This window comes from Lutjanus erythropterus, chromosome 16, assembly GCF_056507025.1.
Source record: "Lutjanus erythropterus isolate fLutEry1 chromosome 16, fLutEry1.hap2, whole genome shotgun sequence".
In the NCBI taxonomy this organism is placed as follows: Eukaryota; Metazoa; Chordata; class Actinopteri; order Lutjaniformes; family Lutjanidae; genus Lutjanus; species Lutjanus erythropterus.
This window is the reverse complement of record NC_139332.1, coordinates 30,364,177-30,381,306: the sequence shown is the minus strand read 5'-3', so window position 1 is coordinate 30,381,306 and position 17,130 is coordinate 30,364,177. Positions and strand designations below refer to the sequence as shown.

At 39.9% G+C, this 17,130-nt stretch overlaps 1 protein-coding gene across 5 annotated transcripts in view; it reads left to right on the top strand.

Annotated features, from left to right (window-relative positions):
• The window catches only part of LOC146313357 (uncharacterized), a 65,126-nt gene extending 48,952 nt beyond the window's left edge, over positions 1 to 16,174 (top strand). For 2 of the 5 annotated variants that reach the window (XM_084739717.1, XM_084739714.1), the window contains 8 exons: positions 2,647 to 2,743; positions 6,847 to 7,065; positions 7,588 to 7,728; positions 10,542 to 10,697; positions 10,786 to 10,958; positions 12,778 to 12,912; positions 13,856 to 13,993; positions 14,996 to 16,174. In XM_084739717.1, the coding sequence (XP_084595843.1) occupies positions 2,647 to 2,743; positions 6,847 to 7,065; positions 7,588 to 7,728; positions 10,542 to 10,697; positions 10,786 to 10,958; positions 12,778 to 12,912; positions 13,856 to 13,993; positions 14,996 to 15,223 (1,287 nt within the window). In that variant the 3' untranslated portion in view covers positions 15,224 to 16,174. Of the gene's footprint in view, positions 1 to 2,646; positions 2,753 to 6,846; positions 7,066 to 7,587; positions 7,729 to 10,541; positions 10,698 to 10,785; positions 10,959 to 12,777; positions 12,913 to 13,855; positions 13,994 to 14,995 lie in introns of all 5 variants that reach the window. The other 3 variants (XM_084739716.1, XM_084739713.1, XM_084739715.1) reach the window with 2 other exon arrangements.
• Positions 16,175 to 17,130: the final 956 nt, after the last annotated feature.

Here is a 17,130-nt window from a genome sequence, read left to right as displayed (position 1 = left end):
GTCCCCCGAAAACAATGACAGGTAGGAACTAATTAACTCTGGACAAGAGGGACAGGAAGAAGAAACTTAAATACTACACAGGTAAACGTGTCATTAAAATACTAGTTAAAATGCTGTAAATTATAATGAAATAATTATCATATATAACACCATTTATAATAGTGAACTTAATTCTGCAAGTCCATAATAATGTGAAATTATTATACTGAAATATATCACATACACATTAAACTGCACAGCTTAATAAGTAACACCAAATCAGTAAAGTAACTTACTACAAATAACCTAAACATGTAATGTGTACAGTAACCGTGGTTACATTTAGCAGGAAACAGCAACAATGAAATTTGTTACATTTAGAAAGCGACCATCTAATGAAAATAAAACATGTTTTAAAAGAGAATAAATGAATGAGAATTTTAATGTTAATATTAAGTACTTGTATCAGTACTTGATATCAGCAAGTACCCAAATGTAAGTACTTGTATTCTGTCTGAAAAAAAGTGGTATCGGCGCATCCCTACTAAAATAACTGCATCCATATGCCTGCAGACTCACTGGCTGCTATATTACGACACCATCTAATGTTACTATTACATACACAGGGTATACAGCAGATAGGATAACACTGGATAACAGATGATGCTCCACTTGTACACAACAGAGGGACCAGATAATATTAGTTTGCTTCACATAGTAATTATGGAGTTTAACTCCAAATATTACATCACATCTATCACACTATCCCCCAGTGTAACAGAGTCCACATGTTTTTCCCACTATTTCCCACTGTAATTAGCCGTTGGGAGGACCTCATTAAGAGCCAGGCTCTGTCTCTCTCTCTGTGTTCATTAGTTTGCGGGTTGGTTTGCCATGAGCACTGGCGCCAGGAAGTACAGTATAATTCACACAAGCATGAGCAATTCCAGGTCGGTGTGCCGTACACGTGCTCTAGTGTTTTGATGGAGTATCTACATTCCTGGCTCTCCTCTAAAAAAATACACTGATTCAGTTCTTCAAAAGGGTAGTTCACCCCAAAATCAAAAACGCCTCTTTTCGCTCCTCCCTGCAGTGCTATTTAGTCATTCAAACTGTTTTGGTGTGAGTTGCTGAGGTTTGGAGATATCGGCAGTGAAGATGTTTGCCTTGTCTCAAATATAATGGGAGTAGATGGAACTTGAAAAACTCAACAGCAATGTCTATTTCCAGAAGTCATGACACAGTTACTCAAGATTATCTACAGTATTTTTGATCAGTTTCATGGCTCATGCTTGAGAGAGCAAAGAATGCAAACATCAATGTCGTCCTTCTCAGATGATCTTTAACCTCTTGTCCATGAGTAGATGCAGCTTCCTTTTGTATCGTGATGTGGTTGGTGTGTGTGGTTCGGTAGACAGGAAGTAGTTCCTACTTGAAACTGTTCACATCTCTGTGGATTATTTTGAATAACCGGGTTGTGATTTTTGGCAAAAAGACATTGATGTTGAGTTTCATGTGTACTTTTGATTTTTTGGCTTTGGGATGTCCTGGAGAGAAACAACATGTAGAATATGTTTAATGTGATTTTAACTTTAAATATCACACAGTTCTGACATTATATCTTATTATAATTTGAGGCTGTATGAACCAATGACATTTATGGTTCAATGGTGTTTGTGTATATTTGATTTCTCCGGCTTCAGGTATACTCTAATATACCTGATGAAGGTTGTCCAGACCGAAACGTCACATATTTAATAAATCAGTAGAAAGTGAGACATTGTGCGGGATTCTTTCTAGTTTTCTTCTAGTTGAATCTTCCTCCAACGCACCTGTCATACATTCAGGTGTGCAGAGATCTTTTTTGATAGATTTGAGACGGGGAAAATTCCCAGTAACAGACATTACGACGAGCCATGTCAGGATTAAAAAAAATGGTTTCAAAGCAACCTGAAGGCAGTGTAAGAGTGAAGGACACTGTTAAACTAGAGAACGCAGCTCTAAGCTGCTGTCTCTACCCTGAAGATGTCCTTGAGTAAAGCAACACATTTTCTCATTATAATGTTAACATCTGCTAAAATATACCTGAAACGTATGAAAACATAAGTCTCTCGGCTGCTGTTTCCACTCTTTACCCATCTAATATTTGCACTGTATATAAGCAATTTTACATTTTAGCACTGAATTAACTATCCATCAGTAATTGTTCTATATCATCAAGTTTTTATTATGATTTTGTGCCAGCTGCTGTGCTCACAAAAGACTACCTGTTGTCAATTTAAATTACTATTGAATCACCACTCAAATACCAGTTTTTTCCTTTTAGCTGCAGTATATCTATGATTCTCATCTTTTCAAGCAATGATCCCTGTAAGACATTTACAAGGTGTTCAAATAATTAACCCTCCTTTCTTATTCCCTCTATTACAACCTCTTTTCTCTCCTTCTATCTCCTTCAAACTGTTTTCCAAATCTTTAATCATCTGCTCTCTTCACCTCAATTTCTTTTATTCCATTTTCTCTCTGGCATTTATCTCTTTCTCTCTCATCTGTTCTCATTTTGTCATTTTTCCTGTCACATTGCATTTTCGTCTCTTTCTTTTATCTACATCTTTTCTCCTCTCGCATTCTCTCGTCCACACTTCACCTCCCTTCCTCTCTCTTTAGTTGTCCATGGAGGACACTACTTCCATTCTGCCTCGTCTCAAGAGGAAGTCCACCAACTCCTATGGGATCGGTGCCCTGGCTAAGTCCTCTCTGACAGGTGTGTCAGGTGTGTGTCTGTGCTGCTAGATGGTAAAACAGCCCCCATGTTGCCTCCACATGCTCCACAGAGGGTCGAGAGTGAAGTTGTTGTTGAGAACTGACAGGGGCTAAACTTCCTTTCCCTGTTGTGTAAAAGATTATTTTTGCTTTCTTTTAAGGTGATATTCAGATGGTTTTTGGTACCAGAGTCGTGCAGAAGCCAAATAATCAATGTGTGGTTTGGTTTAACTGTAAACACCAGACATTATTTGCATGAGCTGCTACAATACAAATGAGAGTAAATGGGGCTTATAAACCATCTAGAAAAAAAAAAGAAAAGAAATTTAAATCTGTTAAGAGTTCTAAATATGTTAATATTCATTCAGTATTAGCTTCATTATGTTAAGGTATGCACGGTTGTTAGGCACGCAAACCACTCATTTCACTCTGCAGAATGGAGTAAAACACAAAAACAAAACACACACACACACACACACACACACACACACACACACACACACACACACACACACACACACACACACACACAGTTGTTTGGCAAATAAATGTAATCTGGCCAAAATTTGCAAAAATGTACTACATTGCATTGGCCTTTTAAATATGTGCAAAAGCACATGCCTGCTAGGTTACTAATGTGAACACAGTAGTTTGACAGTTAAATCTTGTCTCAACACCTTTAATGATTAAGTCTTTCATAGTATTACAAAGTGTCCAAATTTTTCATCTTATAAGCCTTTAAACTCATTGATCGATTACTTAAACTATCCCCGCTGGATTATATTTAATAGCAATTTGAAGTATCGCCTTAGAAAAGGTTGATGGACACAGCAAAATTAGAAAAAAACTTCTTGAAAGTTTTTACACTTGCTTGAGGTGGTTCTGGCCCCTTTTGAAAAATCAATACCAACCACAAAAACCCTTTCCAAAAAAGTGTTGAGGTAGCAAATGTTTAACTCAAGTGACTCCGTCAGAAGAAAAAGCTGATTCCACTGTCATGAATGCAGCTGACATGAAAGAAAAAAATCTCGCAGTTGGCAAACAACTGGTTTTGTTTCTGTTTTGTGAGCTCTGCCTCTAGTGTGTTCCTTACAGCCATGTGTAACATAATTTACACCACCTTTGTGTATTTGCATTTTCTTTTATTGTGACATTTCAAACCTTGCATTTGGTAATGTTGTGATTTTTTTGTTTTGGTGAGCACTAGTTTAGCAGCCTGAAAAAAGAGTTTAAAGCTCTTAACCATAAAAAATGATTTGGTTCAGCTCACAGCCTAAGCTCCAAATAGTCACATAGCTGAGATCCTGAGGGCCTTGGTTACAATTGAACAAAAAGTTATTATAATTTTAAAGTTCACCATTCAGTGTTGCCAGTTAGGCAAGATTCTTTGGCAGTGGGATTTTTTTTAGTATTTTAGCACATAAACACAGTAGAAAGCTGACAGGAAATGAATGAGGTCCCTGGCTGGACTCAAACCAGGAATGTTTCACTTCTATGCCTTTATGTCACCAGGATTCACTTAGGTCTTAACAGATCTTCCATTGAAATTTGTTTGTGTAATAAAAACTCCATTCTGCTTCCACTTTCACTTGGTTTCTGCACTGCTCACAGGAAAAAGAATCATCTGAAACACTTGTGGAAAAAGCAGGAATTATCTTTTCACTTTTACCATCAATGGTGGATTTTGTAAATCAAACCTTGCCTCAACAGACAACTTCACCCTAGAGCAGGAGGAAGAGGAGGAGCTTGGAACCAACATGGCCGCCCCTGTGGGTGCCCCTTCCTATATCACTCCCTACTTTCCCTTTTCTTCCATTGATATCAACAGCAGACGTCAATGACAGACACATTTCGCAGAGTCATTGATGGAAATCCAATCAGATCTTTGATTTCAAAGAGACTAAAGTAAGTGAAATTACTTACTTTAATTACTTACTGAAGCATCTCCACAGGCGTGTTGGGAAATGTAGTGTATTTGTAATGTGGCAGTGCTGGTGGCGGTGTGGCCCAGTATTTGTGAAGCAGTGACTCTTTTGTGCAGTGTTGTGATTTTCAAGTGGCTGGTGCCTCTTTTGTGCTATCTTGTGCTTTGTGCTTCAAACTGTAGTGCTCTATGCTTTGTAGTGTTTAAGTGTAGCACCTCAGTGTTTGTGTAAAAAGTGTTTTTTTTTTTGTTGTGTCTGGTGCACTTTAAATAAATCTGTCAGTATCATTTAACAGTGTATAGAATTATTTTTTAAGCCTTTGAATAGCCAAGACCCCAACACCCTCCCTCATCCCTCATACCCATTCTTTCCATTCCTATTTCCATCCCCAATTAGACTCTGCAGGGAGTGTTTGATTTTCAAATGAGATTGGCTCTCTTTGTCTAAGGGGAAAAACTGTTTCTATTTATAACTCAGCCTGTAACTTGCCCCCTGGACCGGGGGAGCAATTTCCGAAGCTCTGCCTCTGTTTATTCATGCCTGTTTGATTTTAATTTAATTTTTTATCGATCGGCCTCTCTGCAAGCATTTGACTCAGTGTATATGTCCCTGGTTTGAATCCTGTATTTGCATCTTAATTGGGCAGAGATTTGCCAGTGGACCCTTCTCAGCGTTCTGTTTACACCCAAGGATTACTTTCCTCTGCCTCTCTCAGTCTCTGTAACACGTTTTTAATTACGCAAAGTCTAATGAATCTCATTTATTCTGTTTACCAGGAGATGAGTAATGGCTTTAATTATTAATATGGGTTTGTCAGCGTTTCAGCCGTCATCCTTGTCCTTTTCTGTCCAGTTCAACAAACTATAAAGAACACACGGGCAGCCCTGTCCAACTTGTCACTATGGTTAGCTCATGTCAGCAGACCTCTGACCTGCTCACTCCTGTACACCTGACCTGACCAAAGATTTAGTAGGCTTCGGTCTGCAGCACATTCATCTGTTCAATCATTTTATTTGTTCAGTCATGTGATTATCTGAATAATTGACATTTTAAGTAAATTAGATCCCAGAGAGGGAGAGATATGTTGAACTCAAAAAGACAAAAAAGACAAAAAAGACATCTTTGTTTCAATGCCATGTGGTCAGAGAACCTTCTTACAATTATTAATTTGTTTGTTTTACAAAGATTCAGGAGGAAGACTGAATTAAAGAGCAGAGCAACTTTCTGCAGTCTGCTAAGATTTGAGGAGCAAAACGGAGTCTCCTCACGTTTAACAGGCAGAGATGCAGTCATCGCTATACGAGTTCACCTCTGTGTGACATTTGTCAGACTGGTGCTCGACATCACTCTCTGCTCATTCATATCAGTCACATCATTATCATTCAAACCGGCAGATAATGATGTGATTGATATGAATAGATGGCGAGTGGTGTCTGTTTGACTCATCTGATGATTAGCATGAAAGTAATCATTTAAAAGTGACAAATTTAAAATGATTTGATAAGGGGGTACTGTAGATATGGCAGGTAGATATTCTGGGGTGTAACTCCACCGATGGAAGTGTGAAAGCAGCAGCGGTTTAAAGGTTAGAGGAAGGTGTGTTGCACAGACAGATAAATATTAACACCAGAATTGTTGATTTAACCCCCAACTGTTCCAGCAGCTCACTGTCCAACCGGTCAGGCTGAGGTTGTACTGTGCAGATAGGAAAGTGTGAATATGGAGCAGATGGTAACAAAAAGAGAAACTGCGCCCAAAGATAAAGACTGTTTTTTTAAAGAACTGAAAACTTCAGCATGAAAACTGGAATTTTAAAGTGCAAATTTATTTTGACAGGTTTTTTTTAGAGTACTAAATGTATTTTAATATACATTTATGGCAATGTGGCTGCAAGGTTCCCATGTCCTCACACCCACTCTCCGAATATATCCATATCATACATTTATTACCCCATTGTTACTATTTATTCTAGTTTCATGTATTAAACAGTTTTCCTACAACATTACTCAGTTTCTCATTATCATTCTACTCCCCCCTGAGCCTCAGTTGGAGGTGTCGGCAACTGCAGAGGCCAGAAGTAGTTTTGACAGTGTTTTTGTGTGTGTGTGTCTGGTGTGTGTTTGTGTGTGTGTGTGTGCCGCTGGTCTGCCCCTTTTGCTCCCCCCCATACCTGTTTTAGGTGTGACTCGCTCCATGAAGGACAAAGTGACCAAGCCCACTGCCATGGCCCAGGGTCGTGTTGCCCACATGATCGAATGGCAGAGCTGGGGCAAACCATCTGCAGGGCCGATGGGGGGCGCAGGGCATACCAACCTGCAGAGGGAGAAGGAGAGGAGGATGGAAAACGATGCTTACAGCGACCTCAGTGATGGCGAGAAGGAGGCTCGCTTTGCTGCAGGTGAGGGTACATGTGGTTTCTGAATGTGAAGGTGTTTTCTTCAAAGTATAAATACAACATAAGACACCAGGTCATGTTGAACACAGCTGGTTTGAAAGCATCTTTGACATTTCAAAATGCTAAAATAATAAAAGCTGAAATATATTGATTATGAAATATTGAAAAAGGCCATTTTCGTTAACCTTTGAGTGTGTCCAAAAATGGACAAGCCTACAAAGATTTATCACCTTGGCATCATTTTCTTGAATATTAATTTTTGTTGCTACCCACTAGTGCACCATTTTCTTCACTGAAGTTTGGAATAGCTAATTGATTCTGGCCCATCTGGCACATCTAGCAAAGTTAACAGTTATTATATCATATTACTAATTCACTTCTGTATGTGTTAGCAAAGCTGGGACTGGGATTTGTTTTATGCATGTCTAATTATGTGTCAGCGAGTTAAAATATCTTCCTGTTATTATTACAAGCTGCTCTTTATTATATCTGCTGGCAGTGATACTACTCTCACTCTCTCTGCAGGCATCATGCAGCAGTTTGCGATCTCCGAGGCGACTCTGTTCGGCTGGAACTCAATGGACGGGGAGAGTATGGGAGCCGGCTCCAACCAGGGCAGCGTTGCTCACCTCAGTGAGGTCAACCAGGAGAGCATCACCAGCAGAGGTACTGCAGTTTAAACCTTTCTGCCAATGGCTACTGGGCATGATGACCAGGGTTAAGCTCTGAGCGCTTCTTGTCGTAAACTGCTGTAGTGTTTGGTTGGAATGAAAGACTATACAGGAACCAAGGGAAGTTCTGGAGGTAAACAAGCCACCATTGCTGCAGTGGCTTCTCCTTCTAATATGCACGATAATACATCTATGGTAGGGACTAACTTAAACTGTGCTGTCAAAGGAAGTGTATAATTTTCTACTTTTACATGTATTTTTTCATGTAACGTTACTTTTGACAACAATGTCACAGAAGTCAGGAAGAACATGGGCAGTTCATGGCTGCTCCGTGTGAAACTTAAACTTTGGGGAAAGAAAAAACAAACCTAAGCAAAACACACAAGCCTTCATTTCATGTTAAAAGTGCCCCTGTCTGAGACCATATACGGAATAGATTCCCTAAGCATACAGAGGAAGATATTTGCCAGGAGCTACGGAGTCCAATAAGTGAAGCCAGTGCACCAGTGTCTTAAATCTGCATTCTTGCAATAAGAAGCCTGACTGTAAATGACTGTATATACGGTAAGCTTATGAAAAAATGACCCTACTTCTCAATTGATTTATTACTTCATTTAAACACTTTCCTAATGAGTTTATGGTCCAAATCGCTAGTTTCAAGTCTTCTTCAATACAGCGTGATATTAATTTTGTAAATTGTGGTCCCTTTTAAAGTAAAATAGAGGATAAAATAGGGTGTGCACAGTGTGTCCTTGACTTCTCAGTCAGATTCAATCAGGACATGGACATAATGCCAAATTTGAGGCATCAAAGTTTACAGACCAATAGGTGACACCACAGTGGGTTCGCACTTAGTTTGGATCGTTTACTTTGATGGCACATGGTGTAGAAACATTGCAAGGATCTGGTCCTGGAATGGTCAGAAACCTGCAGTCAGAGGTTATGTAATATAAGAGGCAAGAATTAGTTATTTGAATAGTTGTATTCATTTAACACATCTAGGGCAATTTGCCTAAATCACAAAAAAAGTTACACTACAAATACTGTATTTTTGTTGTAGAGTTACAGTCTGAAACATTGCTGACGGGCGTGCAGCTGTGTGGAGGACAGATCAAAACCGTGCCACGCCCAGTGGCATCAATGGGTTAAAATACTGTAGTGCAAACACCTCTCACACTCAAGTCATGTCTTTGGACCACACAGTGAACTCTTGTTCTTTAATATGCGTAGATGCACAGTTTGGGAAAATTAGAACCCAGTTGGAAACTAAAAACAGCCACGTCAGTTATTCTGCCAACCAGCTGTAAAGGACTTTTGGAGGGCAAGCACACAGCTGCACATTTCTGCCTTTCACTGCCACCGGGCACTTACTCAAAAATGTCCAAATGACAAATCCAGACGACAGCCTGTCATTTCTGAAATATCAGAATGCATTATGATGGAGTGTCATAAGTGCCCGGGTAAGAGAAATTACTCCAAATCTAAAAGACGAGTTGTATTCATATAAGGAAATGAACTGAATGAAAAGTGAAGTTAAGAGGATTTCACTTTATACTTCGTTGAATAAAACAAGAACAGTTTGGGGAAACAAACTCATATCCTGATTTGTGGTTTGAGCCTCAGGTGGTAAGATGTCCGTTTAGTTCAGTTGCACATAGGATAATAAAAACAGAGGGAAAGAGATGAAGGGAAGAGGGCAATTTTCTCCGGCAAGATTAGGAAACCCTGATCTGACCTCAAAATCCAAACAAAGCAAACAATTTAGTGCCTATGTGTCCGTTTTTTTATGGTTCATCAAAAATAAGTAAAGTCTCATTTGAAACCTGGACTTGTGTGCCAGAATAACACTGTAAACGGTTTCTTTTTTAGTTCTTGCTGGTGTTTAGCAAAGCAGAGCGCTGTCTAAACCCTGAGGGAACCTGTAGGTTAGCACAAGGACTTAGCCCTGCTCTCATTAACAAGACCATATAGGTTCTGCTCTGTGCTTTATCTACCATGCACACATGTACAGTACACACACACACACACACACACACACACACACACACACACACACACACACACACACACACACACACACACACACACACACACACACATACAAAACGCTACTTACTGTAAGAATTACGACTGAGGGGATGTTTCTCCTCCATGGTGTTCGTTTGAGTGTTCAGCCCCCCCTCCATGAATTATGCTGTATAATAACAACGCTGCTGCTGATGGGCTAATCATACTCTTATTAAAGTTATTACAATTTGTTGCTTTTGGATGTCAGGTTTCTCCCTGTGCGTAAGACCATCTCAACTATGCTGCTAATGACTGAATCAACAGTGAGGTTGTATTTAAGTCTCTTCAGTCAAAGAACAATCAAGGAATCAAGGTAATTTATTGTCATTATACAACACAAGGTTGTACAATGAAGTTAAGAGTTGTAGTTCTTTCATACTACACACAAAAAAACATATAGGGATAATTAATTGAATTCAAACGTGGATAGGATCAAATATAAACAAAATAGCCTGCACCAAGAAAAAAAAATTCTATAGTGCATTTTCTTTTTAAATTGCAGAGTGAATTTGACTGTATTATTGCTCTCTGTATGATTGTATGATCATATTAAAGTTGACCTTTATTGTTCCTGTGCAGTCTTGCTGTTTCTCCTCTCACTGCTAAAATTACACTTTAATCCATCTCTCTCCGCTCTCTTTCACCTTCCTCTCTGTCTTGTTCTTTGTTTTCTTTTCCTCTTAAGCTGTCTAAGTTTTCCTGTGTCTCACTCTTCCCACCTGTCTGTGTTTCCCCTTACAGACCAGGTACTCCACCACTCCTCTGCGGATGTCTGGCCTCACACCTACGTCTCACAGGGCCTGTACTGCCTGTCGTCCTCAGACGCCTGGGACCCAATCACCAGCCAGCCCTCCGGAGTGGCCTCACCTGCTGCAGGCTCCTACATCATGGCTGCTGGTGATGATAAAAAATGCACTGTGTCTAAACATGTAACTGTATCTCTGAGCATTAGACACTGTGTTAACATGTTTTCTAATTGTTCCAGGTGGCAGCAGTGGAGCAGGGGGTACGCCTGGTGAGGGGTATGAGGGGACAGTAGGCAGTTACCTTCAGCAGCACCAGGCTCATCTCACCCTGCAGCAGCACAACCAACTCCAACAGCTCCAACAACTTCACCACTACCAGCAGCAACAGCTTCTGCAGTACCAACAACAACAGGTCAGCAGTACTGACACTGGTCTTTTTGCAGTGTTTCACTAATGACTGTGGCACTAACAACACTAAGTGAGCAGCGTCACGTCTACCAGCAACAGCCGGGAATCTAAATTTGACCAAGAGAGGCAACAATACGTCACTAGTTCTAGAATATTAGTACTGCATACACGTAGTACTGAAGTAACAGGTCTGTAGTACTGCTGCTTAGTACCAATCTTCATCAGAAAGTAAACTAACATGGATGATGTATTTACTGACTTTAGGTCTGTTAGTTGGCGGGTCCATCACTTTGGTTCAGATTTGAATGTATAATATGTAACATTTTTTCATTAACCTAAATGATGTTTACAACCATATTCAGACCCAAAGCTAAGAGTGCATTTCATTTGTTCACATTACAGCGTATCTCAGAGAGCAAGGAAGGAAGTCGTGAACGTGACAAAATGTCAATATGTAGAATGTCAGATATATTTTCATTGCAGTGTGTTTGTTTAAAACTGAAGACAACAACTCCCATGATCCCAAACTATTTGTTTTGTTCTTGTTTTGAATTGAGAGACCCCTAGCAGAAGAAATGACATACTGTGTGTTTCAGTATCCCAACAATTATTAGATGGACTGTAATGAAACTTATATACAATGAATACTAATGATTTTACAAATGCTCCTCAGAATGTCTTTGTTGTTAAATTGTTAAAACTGGATTCTCTGACTTTTGATTTAGTGCCATCATCAGGTCAGCATTTTAACTTGTTCAACACTTCAGTTCACGACCAAATACCTTCATCAGTCTCAGCTGTAGTTCTACAAGGGATAATTATTGGATGTCAGCAAGCGAACTAAGATGCTAAACTAAGATGGTGAACATAATAAATATCACTTTTGTATTTAGCTGAAAGCACCACTGTGCTGAGGTGCAGCATTACAGAGCTGTTAACATGGCTTTAGATTCCTGTCATGTTATAAACATAACAAACATAAACGGGTTGGATGTGCGGGCTGTGTGGCTTTTATTGGTGTAACTCAGCTGCTGGCTTCCAGCTCTCCAGCTGCTGGGAGGTTTTCTGCAAATGAAGTGAGTCATGATGAACTGTGACACCCAAAGACTTTTTCAGCTTCGCTGGCCGCTCTTGCATTGGTACATCTCAGAGCTCATTAAATAACTGAGGGTTATGAAATAATAACTTGAAAAGGTCAGGGACTGTGTCTTAGAAAAGGTGTACTGATCCGAGACCACAATGGAAATGAGCTTGTTAGCTTTACTGTGTGTATTATATGGTTTCCCTTGAGAAGGAGACTATTGAATATATTACATTACATTTATAATAAAGCTTTTCAATCAGTCAGTCAAGTTTCTGAGCATCAGTCAATGCATAAGAGTCTGAGAGATTTCAACACTGTTCCCTGCAGCAACATCCCTGACTCATAATTTAAATGGGAATTAAAAGTAGCTGCAGACCATTATTAGTGACTGGAAGGAAGTGAAAAAAAAAAAACTGGTATCCTCCTCCTACACAAGCCGCTAGCAAACACTGTTAAATGTGAGAAGAATAAAACTGCTTTTTCATTTGTTTTGGCCTGATGTGCGGTGATGCAGTATCTCACTATAGCTTTGTTGTCCATTATTGAGCAGCTGAAAATGTCAGGAGCTGGGGGGGCTTTAGATGAAATCTTGAGTGGGTGGTAACATTTTTGTTCCAAAGACAAACAGTTTTAAAATCAAGAAATGTGGCACAACCAACACCTTGAAAATGTATTATGCTTATTTTTAAGTAAAACCGTATTAATTCCCCGTCTTTTTCTTCCTTATCTCTGACTACAGTCTATGGAGCACAGGCCACATAGTGCCTCCCATTCCCTCCAAGCCACTCCCAACAGCACCATCCACAGTCTTGGTCCTCCCACCCACCCTCGGCTAGCTGATCTGTGGGGAGCTGCGCAGGTCGAGGCACACCACGTAGGCATTCGCCTGCTGAATCCAAATGGTCAGATTACAGACTTTGCGGACTAGATGATAGTTTATATATTCTGACAGAAGAGCGATGAGAGTTTGCAAGGGTACAGGAATGTCCATGTAGCTGTTGTTAGAATGAGTGGGACAACAGTCATCATAATAATTACAGCATGTCTTATGTTGCATTTAATACTCTCTTGTTATTGTAGGAAGCTAAGGTTTATCTTCTTTGATCCCATTTCTCTGGCACGTGTCTTCAAAGGTGAAAAATGTGCACTAATCATAGCAATGTCAAGTCAATGTTTATACTCTCTCTCTCAGTAATAGCCTCTTTGGTCATTTTCCACCATGTCTGACATTCATCTTGGCTAATTTGTTTTTGTCTTCTGGATCTGGCTTTCTTTATATCAGCAGGCATATTTAGCACACATCTGTAGTGCAGTCAATGGTGGGAGAAACTGCCAGGGAAGTCGGCAAGGTAGGAGACAGGCTGGAAATCTGCATGGAGCACTGGCAAAAGTCTGCATGACAGCCTATAGTGGACCTGATGAATTTTGACAACGAACATCCTTAAATCCGCCTGGTCTTCAGAGTAGCATGCTGTAAAGTCCGCAAGTTTACAACTCTTAGCATTTGGATTCAGCATCTGTGTCTGTTGTACCTACCTAAGTATCTGTCTTCTCTCTCTGATGTCCTGCACAGGCAAACCAAACTGTGGTGGGGACAGGGGAGCTCATATTCTGCTTGTCCATCTTCGTTCCTTCCTCCCTGTCTTCGTCTGTTTCTTTCTTTCTGTGACTGTTTCCATGAACTGAAATTGAAGAGTTGATGTCAGCTTGTATTTAAACATATGTTTGAATGCCAGTAGCCCGTTGAACCATCATCCAGTTTAAAACAGGTGCAAAAAAAGACAAGCAATTAAATGAGGATACTTAATTGGTTGCAGGTGGACATTGTCAGCCAGCTGAGTGGACAGATGGCTGAAATGGTTGGAGGAGTGGTGGAGACAGTCGGAGAGGAGCCAGAGCCAGAGTCTGAAGGCATACCTGAACAGCATGAAGAGGAAGATGAGGAGCTGACAAAGGTGAGTTACTTCTTTCACATCTTTGCTCAAAAGCTTGTTCATAAATGGCCAGAAACCAAGTATTCTTCAAATGGAAGAGCCCCAATCTGTTGGTGTTACTTTCTGCTGGAATCCCAGTGTCCTAAAAACTGATACATGAAAGCGATTAGATGAAAATGAAGGCAATCAATGAAAAAGGTTATTTAGATGATACATATAAGAGAGGTGCAACATAAAAACTAGGGTTGTTCTGACACATTCAGTATCGGAAAAGCAGCCTAAAGTGCTGTATTGGGTATTAATAAATACACAAGTCAAATGCAACGATCTGATATCACATAATTTATTTGTCACGAAACAAGATACTGCTACTCTTATGCTCAGTTTTTGTTTTGTTTTTTTACCTTAGCATGGTCATAGAAAAATTGATAGCAATCATATCACATTCATGCAGGGTTAGTAGTATAGTGCTGTTAAAAAATAATACATGCTTTTTTAATGCGTTGGTATCACTACTTGGTATCAGCCAATATGAAAATCTCTGGTATCAGAAACAGTATCAGGAGGGAAAAAATGTATCAAATATCCCTAAACATGGCCTGATAAAAAAGGATGTTTAGATTCTTACCTGTGACACTGGGCAGAGTAAGGTGGAGTAAGGGATTTTGGAGAAAGTGGGACACTGTTCAATCTCATTCCCAGGTCGTCAAATATTGAAGTTTTGGGTTGGATTTGGGAGTGAGACCTAACAATCAACTCTATTACTGACCTGCAAAGTCTCAGAGGCAGTCAGAGGCAAGAGGAGGAGCAGAAGGCAGGTTTTCTCTCAGATCACTTGAATTACGTCAAGCTTAAAGCTTATTATGTAACTTTGTCCAACAAGGCCAAAAAACAAACAATACAATTAAAAAAACAAACAAACACTCTAACAGTTGTTGATGATTGTCTGTGATGGACGGTGCCATTGTCTGTCAATGCAACTGCTTACCCCAGGATTACACACTTCATTTCCTGTCATTACAGGTAGAAGAGGTAACATTAACCTTGGAGCCGGAGCCATGCTCTTTGACCCCATCCCCGCTGAAGGAGGAGGTCCCCTCTACCAGAGGCTCAAGCCCAGGACTGCCAACACAGAATGCTGAATCTGATGCGGAGAGGATACCGTTTGACGTCACGCCTTGCGTTGTCCAATTGCTGGAGAAGGACGAAGAGGCGGAGGAGAGCTCCATTGTTGTTGTGGCAACCAACTGAATCTTTGGGTCCAGAAAAAAAAAAACGGACAAAACTGGAAATAAATACTTCAATAATCAATCAAGCTATTCTATCCCAACCCCTAACCCCCTCCCCACTATTTACCCACTCTGAGTCAGAGGAAATGCGAGAAGACTTTTTCAGACAAAAATGTGGGATGTAATGTACACAAACTAAATGCCAAGAACCCCCCCTAAGTTACTGCGGGAAATGTGGAATATTGTGTATGTGACAATGAACACATAACAGGCAAAGAAGTGACTTAAATTCAGTGACTGCTGAAACAAGCCGCGTGAAGATAAGAAGGATTCACAAAAAGTTTGTAACAATCGGACCAAAGAACCGGGACTAAAAGCTGGACAGTGGGCAAACGGATGGATGTGAAATTCTCAACAAAAAAAAAAAAGAAGGTTAGACAAGAGAGGAAAAAGGGTCTCGTGAAAAATTCAGTGCAATACATCAAAACTCGGATACAACAAGACTTGGGTCAAACAGTATTTGCAAATAATTCAGAGTGACTGGTTCAAGTTGCTTTTAGCACCAGAAATAGGCGTGTCAAAACCAAAAATGGTTTGATTTGCTAATCGATGTGTTGTGCTTTGATTGACAGCTTGTCAGTTGAGATGTTCTGATGAGGCAAACCCAATACAATCTGATACTCGGAGTGACCTGTGGCACACACTTGGAGTCATTTGCAAACACATGATCTGGACACAACCAAAAGAAAGTGCATGCTTTTTAACAGTGACCTAGCCCTAACAGTATAACACAGTATACAAAGTAATAATATATCAAATTGCTTTTTATAATAAAAGAAAAAAAATCAAATAAACTGATACGTATTTGTATGAATGTAAGACTGTATGTATGTATAGTATGTATGTACTGTATGTATGTTTGTATGAATGTAGCTTTGTTTGTGTGTAAAATATATATATTCTGGGAAACAGATTCTTCTTGGTGTTGTTCTGTTCCTCCATGTGTTGCAGTAATGCGCACACATACATGTGCACACACATATGTACTTGCAGTCTTGTGATGACCTTCATTGAGATAATATGGGGACAAACCTGGAGTCATGAAACTTTCAGTGGTTCCCTACCTTGCACCTCAACAACAAACAAAATATTTTATTTATGTTATTTACCCAATTTATGTGGTAGTATGAATTTATTTCGGCTCAGTGTGAGAGGTGTCGGTTACGTTTTTCTCTCTCCTCCCCTGTGTGTTTCAACAATGAACAGAGAAGAGCACACGACCAATGCACTGAAAGGAGTTTGCAACTTGTTTAAAAAGTTTTAAACTTGTATAATTTAAATCCTCAGTGCTTAGGCCTAATGGGGGGTGAACTTAGGCTTGATGGGTGACCACGCTTGTAATACATTGATGGAAACCCTGGGAACCAGATAGGCAGTGATGATGAACAGGAAACTGAGTGGGGCATGGCATTCAGATGAAGCTGCCTATCGAGCCAGTTCGGCTAGCCACTGTAGTTAAGCCTAAGCAGATAAAAGGTAGATTGAAGGATGGGTCAATCCACAAAGTATCTGCCCTTGGCTCAGGTAACTGTAGGGGTTTAAAGGCAGCTTACAGGTATGTTAGGTCAGGGTTAGACTGTGATGTCACCTGTCAGAGAGCTCAGTAGATTTATAGCAGCATGGCCTGATACTCACTGCAGGGCCTAATGATAGGTCAAAAAAACATTTAACATCGCTCCATAGGTGCACTCACACAGTTTTTGGCATATTCCCCTGTGTACTGAGGATTAACTCCCTTTATTAGCAGCCATGACAGCGTGGCTGATATTATTTTCACCTTGAGAGTCTCTGTGTGTTAGAGCTGTCATGGTACCGTTTATTTCTACCTTTACTCTTATTCTTGTTATTATTATTATCATTATTATTATT